Source organism: Vipera ursinii, assembly GCF_947247035.1.
Source record: "Vipera ursinii genome assembly, chromosome: Z".
Lineage (NCBI taxonomy): Eukaryota > Metazoa > Chordata > Lepidosauria > Squamata > Viperidae > Vipera > Vipera ursinii.
The window spans coordinates 126014227-126032412 of NC_139517.1; the positions used below are offsets into that span (position 1 = coordinate 126014227).

Genomic DNA, 18186 nt, shown 5'->3' on the forward strand with positions numbered 1-18186 from the left:
CACAACAATGAAAACCTCAGACAGGAGTAAGAGCACTAAGTGAACTGTTGTAAGTCGAGGACTACCTGTACATCACTTTTTTCCTTTTTTTTTTGGTCATCAAGTTTTTGACACCTTGCTAGGCGACTGGTGGTACTCGGATGTTGCCATATCCTAAAAGTGGTACAATGGGTGAAAAGGCTGAAAAGCCCTGCTCTTAAGGACTGCAACCTCTATGCAGTACCAATGTACCCTCCAAAATTCTGGAGAGGAAGGCTGGATTTGGCATCCAGATGTGTGCGGAAATTCTCTGACAAACCGGGAAAGGAGTACGTATTGTGGAAGTATATTTTCAAGCGTACTCTCCCCAAAGAGGGGTTGGAACTGGCCGAAGAGATCGGGCTGATGATGGCATGGCTGGGACCAAAATCTGCAAAGGTAGTGAAGGACATCTACACATCCCAGTTAGGTGACCCAGACGCCACCCTCCAGCAAACCTGGGAAAGCCTCGATAAGCAGTATGGCGCGTTCGCAGTGATAGAGTCTTCGTTCTTGGATTGTATCTACCAATTCCCTGGCATCAACATCAGCGATCCTAGCCAGATGTGGGAATTCTCCATTTTACTGAAACAGCTACGCACAGTTCGAAAAGATCCCACCTTGACAAGACTTGTCTGTCTTGATCAGTTCGAGATGAAAAGCCTTATCGTTCAAAAACTACCAAGGCAGTTAAGAGAAAAATGGCTTGATTGATATGAAACTTACAAAAAACAGAACCCTGGCAAAAATCCCCCTTTTGCTGTTCTTGCTGAATTTGTTACCCGCCAAGCAAACCGGTGCAATAACCCTTTCTACTTCGGCAACATATCAAAATGGCTTCCCGCAGCCAAAAGGACCAGTCAGAATTCTGGCGCAACCACGGGTCCATTCCAAATCGCAAGGGGTAAAACCCTTGTCTCTGTGCACAAGGCTGTTCTGTACCAGCCTGCTACCGGCCCTGCAGAAAAGGCAGGGACAACTCCTTTTACAAGAAGGCAAGAGGCTGGAATTATGCCTGCCAAATTTATTGCTACAAAAACAAACGGAAGAAGACACGAACCAAGAACAGGAGCTTTAAGAAACAGGAACTATCCAAGCAGTTGCCTTCAGCAAACCAGCGCTCCCACACATTCCCCTTAAATACAGTTCAGGGCGTGGCCTCTCTCTGCCTCCTTCCGAGGTGCCCCATTGCCTTCTTCTGTTTACTCCTGATTGACTGCCTCCTGCGTCGGGCGTCCTTGAACAGGGCCAGCTATGGGTCATCTTCATCCACGCTGTCAGGCTCACACAGCTGGGTCTCCGTGGTGACCAAGTGGGAGGGGCCTGGCTGGGGGCTCTCATCAGCAAGGTCTTCAACACCCCCCTCCTCCTCCTCTGAGTCGTCCGACCCAACTGCCGAACCCACAGGCTGACCCTGAATCACAACAAAGGCAGAGGTCGCTACCTTGCCTAGGAAGACTTCAGATGAGCAATTTTTGAAAAAAACCTCAATCTAAACCTCTGCAATCAGATAAAGACCTGATTTGTCCACTACATAAATCCTCACATTCTCTGAACAAGTGCAGAGAATTTGGAAAGAAGTCCCTGTACGAAAGAAAAGCTCTGCTCAAAGAGCACAAAATATGCTACAAGTGCTGTGAGTCTACGGAACACATGGCCAAAGCTTGTGCAGCTAAAGTGAAATGCCACCTATGCAAGAGTAACAAGCAACCGGGAGCCCTGCATCCAGACTCTGAACAGCCACAATAAGCAACTTCTACTCCTCCTATGACGAAGGAGCTTCAACGTGCACCCAGAGGTGCCCATCAAGGTCCACTGCACGTCAATATGTGGTAACTCCCCACTCCCTCATTCATGCACCCACATCGGTTAGCTAAAGTCTACACCGACAGATGCCCGGAAGAAGCCGTGAAGATGTATATACTGATAGATATACAAAGCACTAGCACAATAGCTAAGTCAGCATTCTTCAACCTCTTTGATGCTCCGAGGGAAGAAGAGTTTTTCACAATATCAACATGCACTGTGCCCCAGAGCATGGTGGGGAGGAAAGTCTCTGGACCGTGCATAAAGTTGTCAGATGGGAGTTCACGATTCCCACTGCCACCAGTGATAGAATGGGACTCCCTACCAGATAACCGCAGTCAAATTCCAACACCAGAGGTGGTAAGAATCATACCTCACCTGTCGCACATCACGGATCACTTCCCTGCCCTAGATCCTAAGGCTGAAATTCTACTTTTGTTGGGACAAGACACCCCTGAGTCCCTTGGTAGTCATGAAACCATCAAAGGCCCACCAGGCGCCCCAGATGCCGTTCAGATGGAACTTGAATGGGTCATTGCAGGAAAAGTCTGCGTCGATCAGCTGCAAGCTCCAACCCAAGTGAACAACTCAGCGACTTCCATTCTCAGTAATGGAAGAGCATCCCACCTAAAACCATGCCAAGAACACTTCATGCTTTCGACAACCAAACCCGTTTTAGGAGCGACAGTATTCCAGACCAGCAAAGATGACAATGACGTGGCTTTGTTGATAGAGGACAAAGAATTTCTAGAGCTCATGGATAAGGAATTCCTACAGGATACCACAGGAAATTGGGTAGCCCCACTACCCTTTTGTATATCCAGGCAGCGCCTGCCGAACAATCATGAGCAAACGCTCTCTCGCCTCAACAGTCTGGGGAGAATCATGAACCGAAAGCCCGAAATGAAAGCTCATCTAGTGGAGTTCATTGAAAAGATGATCCAGAGCGGACATGACGAGCTTGCCCCACCACTGAAGAAAGATGAAGAATGCTATGATATCTATCATCCTTCCTGCCCGTCAACATGTCATGCTCCTGCGGGTCCAATTCTACCATGAAACCATCCATCATCAAGGCAGGCACTTGACAGAAGTTGCTATCAGAGTGGCTGGTTTCTGGATTGTGGGAGCCAAAAGACGCATTGCCATAATTTTGTACAGATGCCTGCATTGCTGTAAATAACGAGGTGCGACACAACACCATGGCCGACCTGCCATCTGAACACCTTAGTCCAGGACCGTCCTTTACCAACGTAGCTCTAGATCAGGGGTGTCAAGCTCAATTTCATTGAGGGCCACATCAGCATTGCGGTGGCCCTCAAGGGGCTGGGTGGGTGTGGCCTGGGTGGGTGTGGCCTACTGGGTGGGCGTGGCTAGAGTGCGTATGGCCTACTGGGTGGGCGTGGCCAGCTCTACATTCGCATCAAGGGTGCCTATGGGGGCCTGGGCAGGAGTGGGACAGATCTGGGGGTCTCTGGCAGAAGGAGGGTCTCTGGGCCAGGCCAAGGCAGTGGGGGCCGTTCCCTCACTGTTTCCAGGATGGCTTCGCGGGCCACATGAAACCACTTTGCGGGCTGGATCTGCCCCCCGGGCCTTGTGTTTGACATGTCTGGACTAGATGTATTTGGGCCTTGGTCCGTGTTTTTTTATTGGACCAGAGGGGGCCAAGCCAACAGCAAACGTTGGGCCGTTCTTTTCACATGTCTTAGCATTCGAGCTGTTCACATTGAAGTCATTGAATCTATGGACACTTCTTGCTTCATCAATGCTCTAAGGAGGTTCCAAGCCTACAGAGGCCCAGTTAAAGTGTTTAGATCTGACTGTGGAACTAACTTTGTAGGAGCATGCAAGGAACTGCAGATTGATGAAGGCATTTGTCCCGATTCAGAAACTGACAAATATCTAAAGGCCCAAAATTGTGTATGGACATTTAACCCTTCCCATGCTTCCCATGTCGATTAGATGGTCGGCAGTTTGGCAGGTCGAATCCTGAGTGCTGCGTAACAGAGTGAGCGCCTGTTACTCATCCCAGCTTCTGCCAACCTAGCAGTTCGAAAGCACATAAAAATGCAAGTAGAAAAATAGGGACCACTACGGTGGGAAGGTAACAGCGTTCCGTGCACCTTTGGTGCCTAGTCATGCCGGCCACATGACCACGGAGACGTCCTCGGACAAGTGCTGGCTCTTCGGCTTTGAAACGGAGATGAGCACCGGCCCCTAGAGTCGGAAACGACTAGCACGCATGTGCGAGGGAACCTTTTTATGCATCCCATATGGGAGGAGCATGGAAATGTATGATTGGCATAGCCCGCAAAATCTTAGATTCCATGCTGGCGAAGACACCCACTCTGACACATGAGGTCCTCACTACCCTCATGGCAGAAGTAGTGGCTATGATCAATGCTCGACCTTTGGTTCCAGTTTCTTCAGATCCTGAAAATCCAACTATCCTCACCCTAGCCACCTTGCTAACCCAGAAGACAGGTGACTGGCCAGCACCATCGGGGAACTTTGTTCCCAAAGATATGTATAAACTGCAATGGAGACAAGTTCAACTGCTCGCCAACATTTTCTGGAAGCGGTGGAAGCAAGAATACTTGTCTACTCTTCAGGATCGCCACAAATGAAAGATCAAAGAGCCTAACTTAGAAGAAGGAGACTTTGTCCTGCTGAGAGACAAGAACACCCATTGGAACTTGTGGCCCAAGGGACTTGTGCACCAAGTTCTACCCAGCTCTGATGGACTAGTTCGTCAAGTTGAAGTCCAGATCGTGAAGCCACAAGAGTCGGGTCGTGACTCACAGACTTGGTCCTGTGGCTGAAGAAGACTGAAGTTGAAGATTGAACCTTGAACTATACATAGTTTTATCTACCTCATAATGGCATTGTTTGATGCTATGCTTTGTTTATCTTAGTTATTAGTTAATTAATAGTGGAAATGTATAATTCCAGGTGGGGAGTGTGCTGTTAGAGCATTTAGCATTTAAAGAGTTAAAAGCTGTCTCGTTAAGAGATGGCCTCTGGGAAATGTAGTTTATGTTACTCATATCTGTGTTAGGGATTGGCCACTGGGAGGGGCTTGTGTTTTTTATTATGGGATATCCTGTTTATGTGCCCAGTCTGCTACCTTTCCATGAATCCTAGCCACGAGGGCTGGGAGCTCCATTAGAATGGAGAAATCTATTGTCCTTTTACCTACACGATGGGTCCCAATTACAACCTGCATTCCGGAAGAACTTCTGCTATAGCTGTAAGTTATTGACTTGAGGATGCCTGTTGAATAAAGTAATTTTTATGATTCAGCTCTGGAGCTGATTCTACCTGTTTCAAGTGAAATCCAGCAACCTGTTTGCTTGAGTCAGGACAATTCCTCTTAAACTAAAATTCATTTATATCCAGATTTTTTCTATTTCTTTAACCATATTCAAACCATATTTAGATATTCCGTCTGATAAATCCCATCATCTAATTTCTTGATTCTAACTTTACCCTTTTTTTTCTTTTTTTGCCAAACATCTTTCCTAATCAGTAGGCTCCACTGGACCCGAAGGTCTTCCCATAGTCTTGTAGATATTGTTGTAGGTAAAATAGACAAGTCAAGTATGCTGTAGGAATGTTTCGCCCCTTCGTATTCATTGAAAATCTTTTTCTTTCTTTCTCTCTTAATTTCTCTTATCATTTTTTGTCTTTCAAGTTCTCATGGTTCTCCTGACAGCTCTATAATCCATTTTGTCAAATCTTTTTCCTTGTCTTCAGACTTATTTTGCAGTCTTGATGTACAGGTTATCTTTTCCATGTTCAATATTTCCTGCAAGTTTTTCTCCACCTGGGTTGTCATAATCCTGTGGTGCCGAACCTGTGGCATGGGTGCCACAGGTGGCATGCAGAGCCCTTTCTGTGGGCACGTGTGCCATCGCCCCAGTCCTAGGCCTTCAGCTGGGTTTTATAAAACCTTTTTACTTTAGGCCTCCGCCGCCGTGTACAAAAGAAAAAAGTTTCAATCAATCAATCAATCAATTTCAACTTCTCGCAGAAAAAAAAAAGTTCTCGCAAAGTTGGAATGGATTGATTGAACTTTTTAGTCCCACCCAGTCTGCCTTTACCATTGCAGCCACACCCACCCAATTGGCCAAACCCACCCAAAGGGCCACACCCACCCAGCACCCAATGATACATAAGTGGGTTTTGGGTTGCAGTTTGGGCACTTGTATAATTCCATCAACTGTTGGGTTCTCTTTCCTTTGGGATATGTTCAGTTGTCTGCTTTATTTGATCGCTCTCTTTTTTATTTTCTGAGAGGTTTTTTGTTGTGAGGTTCAACTGAAGATGTGTTGATTGACTTTGCTTCTTGAAAGCTGCCTGGGCGGGTTACAAATGGCGCTCAGAGGACAGTGCAGTTTTCGTAAATATATACCACGTGTCAAGTGCCCAAATTCTTATCACATGACTGTGGGAATGCCGTATGGGTGGAAACTTATTTTCAGAGCTGTTGCAACTTTGAGCAGTCACTATATGAGCAGTGGTGGGATTCAAATAGGTGAACAACCGGTTCTGTGTGTGGATGCCACTTCCGGAAGTCTGTTCTGGGTCTGGGCAACAAAAAATTAGCTACAGGTTCTGCCGAACTGGTGGAAACCGGCTGAATCCCACCACTGTATATGAGTGAACAAATCATAAATAGCATTGCTAGAAAGAACAAACTAAAATATTCATTTGTGTTTGTATTACAAACGACGTACAATCGTTCATTTAGTGACTGAAAAAAAGTGACTTACGACCATTTTTCACACTTACGACTGTTGCCGCATCCCCATGGTCACGCAAATCAAAATTTGAATGCTTGGCTGCTGACTCGTACTTATGACGGTTGCAGTGTACCGGAGGGTCACGTGATCTCCTTTTGTGACCTTCTGACAAGTAAAACCAATGGGGGAAGCCAGATTCACTTAACAACCATGTGACTAACTTAATAACCATAGTGATTCACTTAACAACTGTGGCAAGAAAGGTCGTAAACTGTTGTAAAGTTCGTTTAACAACTGTCTTGCTTAGCAATGCAAATTTTGGGCTGAGTTGTGATCATAAATTGAGGACTACCTATACATCTTTACACATGGAGAGTGAAACCTATTAACTTCTACTAATCTACTAGTATTCTTTCCTATTTAGGGTTTCATCGTTGCCGTTTTATACTGTTTTCTGAATCAAGAGGTAAGGAACTTAATAGTTGTCGAGATCTCTGTGGCTGCAAAAGAGAAGCCATTGTGTCTTTTTCCCAGGTCAGCATAGCTCTCTGGATTGATCAAGGCCTGGGGGAACTTGGCGAATTCAGGGTGAATTAAATTGTCTTTAAAAAATTTTAGTTGTCTTTTTAAAATGGCACTCAACAGAGAAGGAGAAAGCAGTGTTTCTCAGCCACAACTTTAAGATGTGAGAACTTCAGTTCCCAGAATTCCCCAGCCAGCCACGCTGTGAGTCCACACAGGCCGGCTGGGGAATTCTGGGATATGAAGTCCACACAGGCTGGCTGGGGAATTCTGGGAGTTGAAGTCCACACATCTTAAAGTTGCCAAGGTTGAGAAATATTGCTTTCTTCCGATGTTTTGAGTGCGTCTTTCTGGAACTTGAGAAGGATGGATGAGGCAAGTTCTGAAACGATGTTGTCATGCACAAAATCTATTTATGCGGTTGCTAGGAGTCGAAAATGACTTCCTAACACATAACGAATCAATCGATCTGTCTTGAGGAAGGCTGAACCAAAAACAGTGGGAGAGGTTTAAGAAAATGCAGATCCATGGGGGAAAAAACCTATTATAAACTCGAGCGATTTGGGCATATACAGTTAGTAAATAATACAGGAAGTCCTCAACCTATGACCACAGCTGACTCCAAAATTTTCCTTGCTAAGCAAGAAAGATGTTAATTGAGTTTTGCCCCATTTAAGGATCTTTCTTGCCACAGTTGTTAAGTGAATCACTGCAGTTGTTAAGTGAGTCACACGGTAGTTAAGTGAATCTGGCTTCCCCGTTGATTGCTTGACAGAAGGTCTCAAAAGGGGATTGCATGACCCCGGGATACAGCCACCGTCATATTTATTTATTTATTTTATTTATTTAGTTACATTTATATACCGCCCTATTCCCTGAGGACTCAGGGCGGTTTACAGGGAATTAAAAAATCCACCATACAAAAGTTAAAAAACCAAATTAAAAAATATTAAATTCACCCTGTATACTTAAAACCCCAGTTAAAAATTTCTCCTCAGCCTGGGCCCGAGAGCTCAAAGAGCCAGGTCTTCAGGCCCCGGCGGAATGATCGGAGGTCGGGGGCAGTCCTCAGCTCCACCGGCAGCTGGTTCCAGAGGGCAGGCGCCCCCACTGAGAAGGCCCTGTCCCTGGGTGTCACCCGCCGGCAATCTCTCACCGGCGGAACCCTGAGCAGACCCTCCCTGTGGGAGTGCACTGGGCGAAGGGCGTTTGATGCCGGCAGCAGGTGTTCCCTCAAATACCCCGGACCCAGGCCATGTAGGGCTTTATAGGTGATAACCAGCACCTTGAATTTCACCCGGAGGGCAACCGGAAGCCAATGCAGCTCGCGGAGTAGAGGTGTTACATGGGAGTATCGGGAGACCCCCATTACAACTCGCGCGGCCGCATTCTGCACCAGTTGAAGCCTCCGAGTGGTCTTCAAGGGCAGCCCCATGTAGAGAGCATTACAGTAGTCCAAACGGGAGGTAACAAGCACATGAGTAACTGTGCGTAGGGCGTCTCGGTCCAGATAGGGACGCAACTGGCGCACCAGGCGAACCTGTGCAAAAGCCCCCCTGGTCACGGCTCCTATGTGGTCTTCAAAATTGAGCCGTGAGTCCAGGAGGACGCCCAGGTTGCGAGCCCTATCAACGGGGGGTAACACCTCACCCCCCATCGTTAGAGGTGGAATAAGTTGGTTAACCCGAGATGCCGATATGCACAGCCACTCAGTCTTGGCGGGACTGAGACGAAGCCTGTTTCTCCCCATCCAGACCTGAACCGCCTCCAGGCACCGGGACATCACGGAGAGGGCATCGCTGGGTTGGTTCGGGGTGGAAAGAAAAAGTTGGGTATCATCAGCGTACTGGTGATACCCCACCCCGAAACCACGAATGATCTCGCCCAGCGGCTTCATATAGATATTGAACAGGAGAGGCGAGAGGACCGACCCCTGAGGAACTCCACAAATGAGAGACCAAATGAGTCAGTTGCCAAATGTCCAAATTCTGATCACATGATCATGGGGTTGCTGCAATGGTCGTAAATTTGACAAATGATCACGTTTTTCAGTGCTGTTTACCAAATGTTGTAAGTCGAGGACTACCTATATTTCATCATTAACTTTGGTACATATTTTTAATTATATCAACTATTCGATTAGTGCCCAGCACTGAAAAAAAAAGATAAGTTATGACCAGTCCTCACACTTATGACCAATACTTACACTTATGACCACCACCCCATTCTCCACATATGTGATCAAAATTCGGTTGCTTGACAACTGACTCATATTTATGACGGTCACAGTGTCCCGGGGTCACGTGATCCCCCTTTGTGACCTTCTCGCAAGCAAAGTCAATGGGGGTAGCCAGATTCACTTCACAACCATGTGAGCAACCTAAGAACTACAATGACTCAGTTAGCAACTCTGGCAAGAAAGGTCGTAAAATGGGGCAAAACTCTCTTAGCATCTGCCTCGTTTAACAAAATAAATTTTGGGCTCAGTTGGGGTCATAGGTCAAGGACTACCTGTAAAAACGAATAAATGAGGATTATTTTTTTTTCCAGCAATAGCAACTGTTGTTTTCCTTTTTTCAAGGTACAAGCAGAAATTTGCCGGAAATGGCAAGGTAACAATTACGAATTTGTGATGCCTTCCTGGAGGAAGAAGCCAAAATGGGTGATGCCCTCAAGTTCAGGAATCAAAGTGACAACCTCGATGCTTAAGAATTAATTCAGATCAGCGATTACTGAATCCTGCTTGAAAAGAGTGGACTTCAGTTCCCAGAATTGGAATTCTGGGAGCTGAAGTCCACACAAGCCAGCAGGGGAATGCTGGGAACTGAAGACCACACCTCTTCAAGCAGCTAACGTTGACCAACATTGATTGTGTGAATAGAATATGTGAATAGCAGACCTTGATTTTGGGAGCGAGGGGTGGGGGTGGGGGCTGCAAAAGTACAAAGCTTCACCCAGATTGAACTCCAAGCACAGAGATTCCTCACTGTTTCTTCAAGGCTGCAGCTATCATTCACAGCAGAATCACCTCACTCCATTTTCAATGTTGTGACATGTTAAATATTGTGCAGGGTGTGCGTTTGCCAGTGCACAGAACTATACTCCTCTCAACGTTCTTCTGAGAAGCGTGTTGCTCTGTGGTGCAACGAAGAATGAGTACAGGGCCTCTCAATTTACAACCAATCATTTAATGGTGGTTGGAATTTACAGCAGCCCTGAAAAAAGTCCTCACACGTACGACTGTTGCGGTCACGTGATTAAAATTCGGGCCCTGGACAACAGTGTATTTATGGTGGATGCAGGGTTCTGAGGTCGGCTGATAGCCATTTGCAAACTTCCCTGCTGGATTCCAACCAGCAAAGTCAATGGGGGAAGCCCGTTTCACTTAATGACTGTGTGACTCACTTAACAGTTGGAATGATTTGCCTAACATCTGTGGCAAAAAAGGTAATAAAATCAGTTAAAAACTTAAAAACCACCTTGCTTATTAAAGAAAATTCTGGTGCCAATAGTGATCATATAAATACAAGGGCAGAGAATCAGACAAAATTCAGGTAGTCCTCAACTTACGACCACAATTATGTCTAAAATTTCTGTTGCTAAGCCAGCCAATTGTTGAATGAGTTTTGCCTCATTTTATGACCTTCCTTCCCGCAGCTGTTAAATGAACGGATACAATTAAAATAGTGACACGGTTACTAAGTGAATCTGGCTTCCCTATTGACTTTCCTTGAGGGAAGGTCGCAAAGGGAGACCGCAACCGTCATACGTACGAGTCAATCGCAAAGCGTCCCAGTTTTGATCACATGACTGCAAGGATGCTGCAACAGTGTGAAAAATGCTCATCACTTTTTTTAGTGCCGTCATAACTTCAAATAGTTGTAAACCGAGGACTACCTGTATGCTTCGCTCTACCCTCCTAAAATGTAGCCTTGGTTATACGTAGACAATTTGGTTGTGTTCGGACCGTTTTGGCGTTGTGTTTTAACCACATGGAGGTGCTCAGTGTTGCCTTGTTAAATATTCCTCACCCATCTGCACCCAAGCCACCCTTATTGAACTCAACGGGTTTCTAATTGCTTTCCATGGGCCTCCGCTGTATTATTGCTCTCTATAGGTGCTTTGCGACAAAACATCGCCAAACAGTCACCTTGACGTATCTCGCAAATTGTTGTTGCGTTAAGAATGGCTTATGTGTAGTGTTAAATTTACCGACAAAGAATTAAAGGGAGACTGTTATAGCTATTTTGAGCTATTCAGCTCTCATCAGCTAGCCATTCCTTGTGTGTTTGTGTAGTGTAGTGTTTCAACAATGAAGACCTTGTATGTCACGTTTTGGGTTGCTAAATGCTACAAACACACAAAACCGGTGGCATAAAAAATACCCCTCTGTGCCAACTTAGGACTATTGTGTACATGGGCACGCAGAAAGGACCAGATTTATCAATTACGCTCATTGTTTAATGTAGGAGTTGAATACAACTTTTAAGACTGTTGGACTTCAACTCCTAGAGTTCCTGGCTAGTTCCAGTCTTAAAGTTGCCAACTTTGAAGACCCCTGATTTAATGGAAAAGATCAAATATACACGGTTTCAATCACAGGCAAGTTATTGCAAAAAACCTGAAACAGCAAACCCCCTGTCTTAAGTCGGGGGGGGGGGGGCAGATAGCCATGATGGTTCTACAGGTGTTCCTCAACTTATGATTGACATTGACAATAACAGTCATAAGTTATGGCAGTCGTAAAGCAGATCATCAGGCAACCGACCCAATTTTACCACTTTTTTGTTAAGCAAATGCAGCGATCATGACTGTTCAGTAAACGGCACAGTCGTTAAGCGAAACCATATTTAGCTATGGGTGATTTTGCTGGAAACCAAAGTACATATCTGTTTTGGGAAAAACCATTATAAGCTGTGGTCACATGACTGCAGGACGTAAATGTAGGCTAGTTACAAAGGCCCAAATCCATTCATATGACTGGGCAGGGAACTGGATATCATAACTTTGTAACCAGTCATAAGTACCTTTTTTGGGGTCTGTCGTAACTTTGAATGTTCACTAAGCGACCGGTCGTAAGTCAAGGACTACCTGTAGTTCATTTGAAAACTAGGTTATTTAATATGGACCAGAAAAGGAACTGATCATAAGTCAAAGACTATCTGTGTTTTATTAGGATAAACACTAGAGTCATTTAATGTGAACTAGAAAAGTAACCGGTCGTAAATCAAGGACTATCTGTATTTCATTAGGATGAACACTACAGGCATTTAATACACACCAGAAAAATGACGGTTCATAAATCAAGGACTATCCATGTTTCAATAGGATGAACACTAGGGGGCCGTTTAACGTGAAGCAGAAGTTGACCGAAAGATGGTCAACTTAGATGGTCTCCTTTGTAACTTGGATATTGTCAGTCCTGGTTGCCCCAGAGACAGATAAGCAAAGATGGTGTGACATTATGAAATCCTGGGTCCCATAAATGTGTATTCCAGGGCAGGAAGAGGTCAGGCACATCATAACATGACCCTATGGAGACTTTTGTTCTTCTGGTCTCCTGACTTCTGCAAAGTTCTCTTGGAAGGTTTCAGAAGCCAAGTCAAAAGATTTCTGGGTCATGGGCACCAGCAGTAGGTTGAGAATCAGCACAGCTCAGCATTGAACCGTGGAGTCCTTGGTGCTCTCTGAGCTCAGTTGTTTTCCTGCAGACATTTCATGACCCAACTAGGCAACATCATCAGTGCTGGAAGGGATGGGGGGTGTGGGGATAAAAGAAGAAGAAGGAGGGGGAAGAGGAAGGAGGGGGAAGGAGGAGGCGGCCAAGGTCTGTGGTGCTGTCTGAGCTTAGTGATTATCTTGCAGATGTTTTATTACCCAACTAGGTAATATCAGTGCTAGAAGGGAGTGCGGTGTGCGGAGGAGGAGGAGGAACCACTGTAGGGTCCTTGGTGCTCTCTGAGCTTGGTTGTTTTCTTGCAGATGTTTCATAACTCAAACTAGGTCTCATCATGAGTACTGGAAGAGAATGGTCCATTTTATGACCTCTCTTGCCACGGCTGCTAAGACGTTTCATGACCCAACTAGGTAATATCAGTGCTAGAAGGGATGGAGAGTGGAGGAGGAGGAGGAGGAGGAGGAGGAGCAGGAGGAGCAGGAGGAGCAGGAGGAGCAGGAGGAGGAAGAGGAAGGACTGTGGGGTCCTTGCTCTTCTCTGAGCTTGTTCGTTTTCTTGCAGACATTTCACGACCCAACTAGGTAACATCATCAGTGCTAGGAGATAGGACTTTCTCCCTCTGTTGCCTAGTTGGAATATCTGCAAGAAAACAAGCAAGCTCTGACAGCATCAAGGACCGTTTGCATTAGAGCTATGGACTATTGAGATACTGCTTTGTTGTGAGGAATGTTGGGGCTTAGGAAAGGCCAAAGTTAAGAATACATCTAGCAATGAAGTCAAGAAGCCCTCATAAACCTTCGTTTGTGAGCATATTGCCTTAAAATAAATAAAGTTCCCACAATTCTGATCACCCTGCGTGGTTTCTCACTTATCAAAAAGTGTGGAATAGCCAACTCTTGGTGTGAAGAAGTAACGGTTATATCTTCTTACCGTCTGATTTGATGGGTTGCATCTCAAAGTTGTTATGGAAACTTCATCCTTTAGCGTTCTCCAGAGAATTGTGGTTTGTCTACAGAAAGGATGCAACCACTAATTACGATTGAAAAGGTGGAGAATTGACATCTATGGATGCCTGGAAGACCAAATGTAAACTGTGCTGGTGGAAAGTGTTAGATTGATCATATTCATGTGATTATCTTGAAGGGAAAAAATAATCAAGTTTTCCTGACTCTTGTTTAATGCAACTTTGAAGTGGAAGGAACAGGAATTAATTCAGGAAACTTGCCAGATTAAATCTATGCCCTCCAGCAATTAATTGAGTTTTCAGTCCTGCAAAGAGAAATTACCCAACTTTAATATGATTATTTTTTTCCACGCTGTTGTGTTAGGACTAACAGCTTGACAAGGTCCAAATTGTTATAAACCCATCTGAATGTAGAGCAATGCCTGTGTGGCTGGGCATGAGTTTGCCTGTAAAATGCAACACAATTTAATCTGTGTGTTTCAAGTAGCATAGAATTGTACCTGGGTGATCACATGAAGTGTTAGCACCACTTTATAAAACCTTAGTAAGACCACACCTGGAATACTGCATACGGTTTTGGTCACCACAATGTTGAGACTTTGGAAAAAGTACAGAGAAGAACAATTAAGATTATTAAGGGCCTGAAGATTAAAACATATGAAGAACGGTTGCAGGAAATGGAGATGGCCAGACTAGAGGAAAAGGGACTGGGGGGTGACATGATAGCAGTCTTTCAGTATTTGAGGGGCTGCTACAAAGAAGAGGGGGGTCAATTTATTTTCCAAAGCACCTGAAGGCAGAACAAAGAAGCAACGGATGGAAACTGACCAAGGAGAGAAGCAACCTGGAATTAAGGAGAAACTTCCTGACAGTGAGAACAATTAACCAGTGGAACAGCTTGCCTCCAGAAGTTGTGGGTGCTTCATCCCTGGAAGTTTTTAAGAAGAGACTGGACAGCCATTTATCCAGAATAGTATAGGCAGGGGGCTGGACTAGAAGACCTCCAAGGTCCCTTCCAACTCCATTGTTCTTATTATGCACACGTGTGGCTTTTCTCCCTCTCTTAAAGAGAATTTCTGCTGCCTTTTAGCAGAGGTCAGAATCGAATTCAGTCAACTACAAACTGGGTTTTAACATAATGAGCCAACGGACACGCAACTGACTTTGCGGTGTGTTCATCTTGTATAAGTCAGTCTGACGAGCCATCAGGACGAGGTATCCCAACCTTGACAGCTTTAAGACATGTGGACCTCAACTCCCAGAATTCCTCAGCCAGTTCATTTAATGACCACTTGAAGTTACAATATTGAAAAAAGTGATTCATGACCATTTTTCACACTTATGACAGTCGCAGCCTCCTATGACCAAAATCTAGACACTTGGAAACTGGCATGTACTTATGGCTGTTGTAGTGTCCTGGGGTCATGTGATTCCCCTTTTGTGACCTGGTAAGCAAAGTCAATGGGGAAGCCAGATTCACTTAATGATGCTACTGACTTAACAACTGCAGTGATTTGCTTAATAATTGTGGCGAGAAAGGTCGTAAAATGGGGCAAAGCTCAGTTAACAACTGTCTCGCTTAGCAACAGAAATTCTGATTGTAAGTTGAGGACTACCTGTAATTTTGATGGTTGTGGCATCATCCCAGGGTCATTTGTGATCCTCCCAGCTCAGGGATCGCCAAAGTCTGGTCCATACTGAAGTAGCCGAAGGACCACTCGGGACGACAGGTTACTTAACTAAGATTTATTTTAGAACAAGGCGGAGAACAGAATAACTTGTCCGGCTTTTATAGCCGGCAGCTGTCAGTGTAGTCCAATCAGGATCGTTTCTTTTGGCGCCGCGTCTAACTGGACCAATCACCGTCGTCGCGTCTTGACAGTTCTTCTTTCCGCATGGTGAGCCGGCTTCGGTGTTTTGACAGCCGCGAGCTGTCAAATGGCTGCGCCTGCGCCCTGGCGGGGAACTTTGACAGCTGTCAAAGTTCCCGCGTGTTTCCCTGTCAGTGGTGTTTACCTCATAGAAATAAGCGGAATAAACGGTTCTAACTTGTAAATAACGTTTGTACACATACATTACACATACCATGCCAGAAATCAGTCCACACAAACAAAACAAAACCCCACCCATGGGTTGCAGGCAGCACCCAAAACCACGCCCCCCACTATATAAATATATAATTAATATATCAAGTGATATAGCTGTATAGATTACCCATTAATGATTTATCTTAGTAAGAAACCTGACGTGGCTCTGGAAAGGCCTGCTTAGTTTGGAAAACCTTTGATGATCTAAAATATTGGATTAAAAATAAGATGAGCAGACAGTTGCTTTAAAAAAACTGTCATGTCAAAACAAAGTCCTGGAAATATGGTAAAAAAAATCGGAGCAAGCAAAGGAAGACGGTGGCAAGTGGAAAATATTTTTTTTGGCACACATGACAAAATTTACACCTACAAAAATATACTTAGGCTTACATGCATACAAAATTATTTTTTCCAGCATTACAAAGCCTAGTTTTAATATCAATGTAGGTAGCCCTTGACACCCAATCGAGAACTACCTATATTATCTAAAGGAGCTGATCTGAGGGGCTGCCCCAAAGAAGCGGCAGTCAAGCTATTCTCCAAAGCGCCTGAAGGCAGGACAAGAAGCAACGGATGGAAACTAGTCAAGGAGAGAAGCAACCTAGAACTAAGGAGAAACTTCCTGACAGTCAGAACAATTAACCAGTGGAACAACCTGCCTCCAGAAGTGGTGAATGCTCCAACACTGGAAGTTTTTAAGAAGAGACTGGACAGACATTTGTCTGAAATGGTATAGGGCAGTGACGGCAAACCTTTTAGAGACCAAGTGCCCAAACTGCAACCCAAAACCCACTTATGTATCGTTGGGTGCCGGGTGGGTGTGGCCAATTGGTTGGGTGTGGCCAATTGGTTGGGTGTGGCGCATTGGGTGGGCGTGGCTGCAGTGATAATGGCAGACTGGGTGGGACTTAAAAAATTCAATGAATTCCAACTTTGCGAGATCTTTTTTTTCCCCCATGAGAAGCTGAAATTGATTGATTGATTGAACCCTTTTTTTTTGCACATGGCGGTGGAGGCCTAAAGCGAAAAGGTTTTATAAAACCCAGCTGAAGGCCTAGGGCTGGGGTGTTGGCGCGCGTGCCCACAGAGAGAGCTTAGCGTGCCACTTGTGGCACGTGTGCCATAGGTTCGTCACCACAGGTATAGGGTTTCTTCCCTGAGCAGGGAGTTGGACTAGATGACCTCCAAGGTCCCTTCCAACTTTATTATTATTATTATTATTATTATTATTATTATTACTATTATATGCGTATCACCCCTCACAACTACCTTTGGTTTTTCCTGCCCAGGTGTAAGATTTTGCTTTTCTCCATGCTGATTTTTATTTTGTTGGATAGGGCCCATTGTTCAAGTCTGTCAAGATCTTTTTGAATCCTGAGCTTGTCTTCTGGGGTGTTGACTACTCCAGTAACATCCTTCATATTGTATTTAATCAGAATATTTCCTTGCACAACATCCAGGAATAACTTTGCTCCTTTCCTTGGTCCACTGGGCGTTGATCGAAAGAGATCACTTGTTCGATCTCAGCTTTTGCCTGTCCGGGAAGGCAAGAGACCAATCCGCAAACTTTGCGTAAAATAAATTACGCATATACCCGCACACACACATTATGTGGGCCCAGAGAAATAACATGGCCTAGTTCGGATGTACACGGCGAGAAAAAAAAAAGAATCCTGCAAATTTACCAGGTGGATGGCACAGGGAACAAAGCTGTTACAGAATCTGGCAATCCCACGGATGCGGAGAATTTAAATGCTGCTTCAGCTCTGCCGCCTGGCCCTTTTCCCAGCCAAATTGGGCAGCAAACGGCTTTGGGAGATGTTTGCCAAAGAAACTTAGCTTTGTCCTCCCTCCCTCCTACTGTCCTCCATCAGTTGGGTTTCTCCAGAAAAAAAAACCCCACCCCATTGAGCAATCTATAGTGTGTCCTTCCAGGAGAATCCACCGACTGGTGAGATTTTGAGAAAGATAAGGCAGAGAGCCACTAGATGGCAACCTTGTGAAGGTTGGTCGATAGCCATCCTGTTTCTCTCTTAGCTAGCATGAAACCAGCTCCTGCAAAACAATTTGGGGAAAAATGTCTATGGAGATTCTTAGTCATCCAGGACACAGTTATCCGAAAAGGTGCTTTTTCAGGAGGCAACTGGAATTTCTTGTTTTTGAAGACGTTTCGCTTCTCGTCCAAGAAGCTTCTTCAGTTCTGACTGGATGGTGGGGAATGGAAGGATTTATACTCCTTGCAGACAGCTGGTCGTTTGCATTCGTTTGCTGCCTGCAAGGAGTACAAACCTTTCCCCACCATCCAGTCAAAGCTGAAGAAGCTTCTTGGGTGAGAAGCGAAACGTCTTCAAAGAAAAACAAAAAAGT

General features: G+C 45.1%; 1 protein-coding gene across 1 annotated transcript in view; it reads left to right on the top strand.

The window, feature by feature from the left end:
* GHRHR (growth hormone releasing hormone receptor) overlaps positions 1-9807 on the top strand; it is a gene marked incomplete at both ends in the record, with an annotated part of 54257 nt that extends 44450 nt beyond the window's left edge. The window contains 2 exons of the mRNA XM_083379059.1: positions 6994-7035; positions 9673-9807. Of these exons, the coding sequence (XP_083235185.1) occupies positions 6994-7035; positions 9673-9807 (177 nt within the window). The remainder of the gene's footprint in view (positions 1-6993; positions 7036-9672) is intronic.
* Between the last annotated feature and the right edge of the window lie 8379 nt (positions 9808-18186).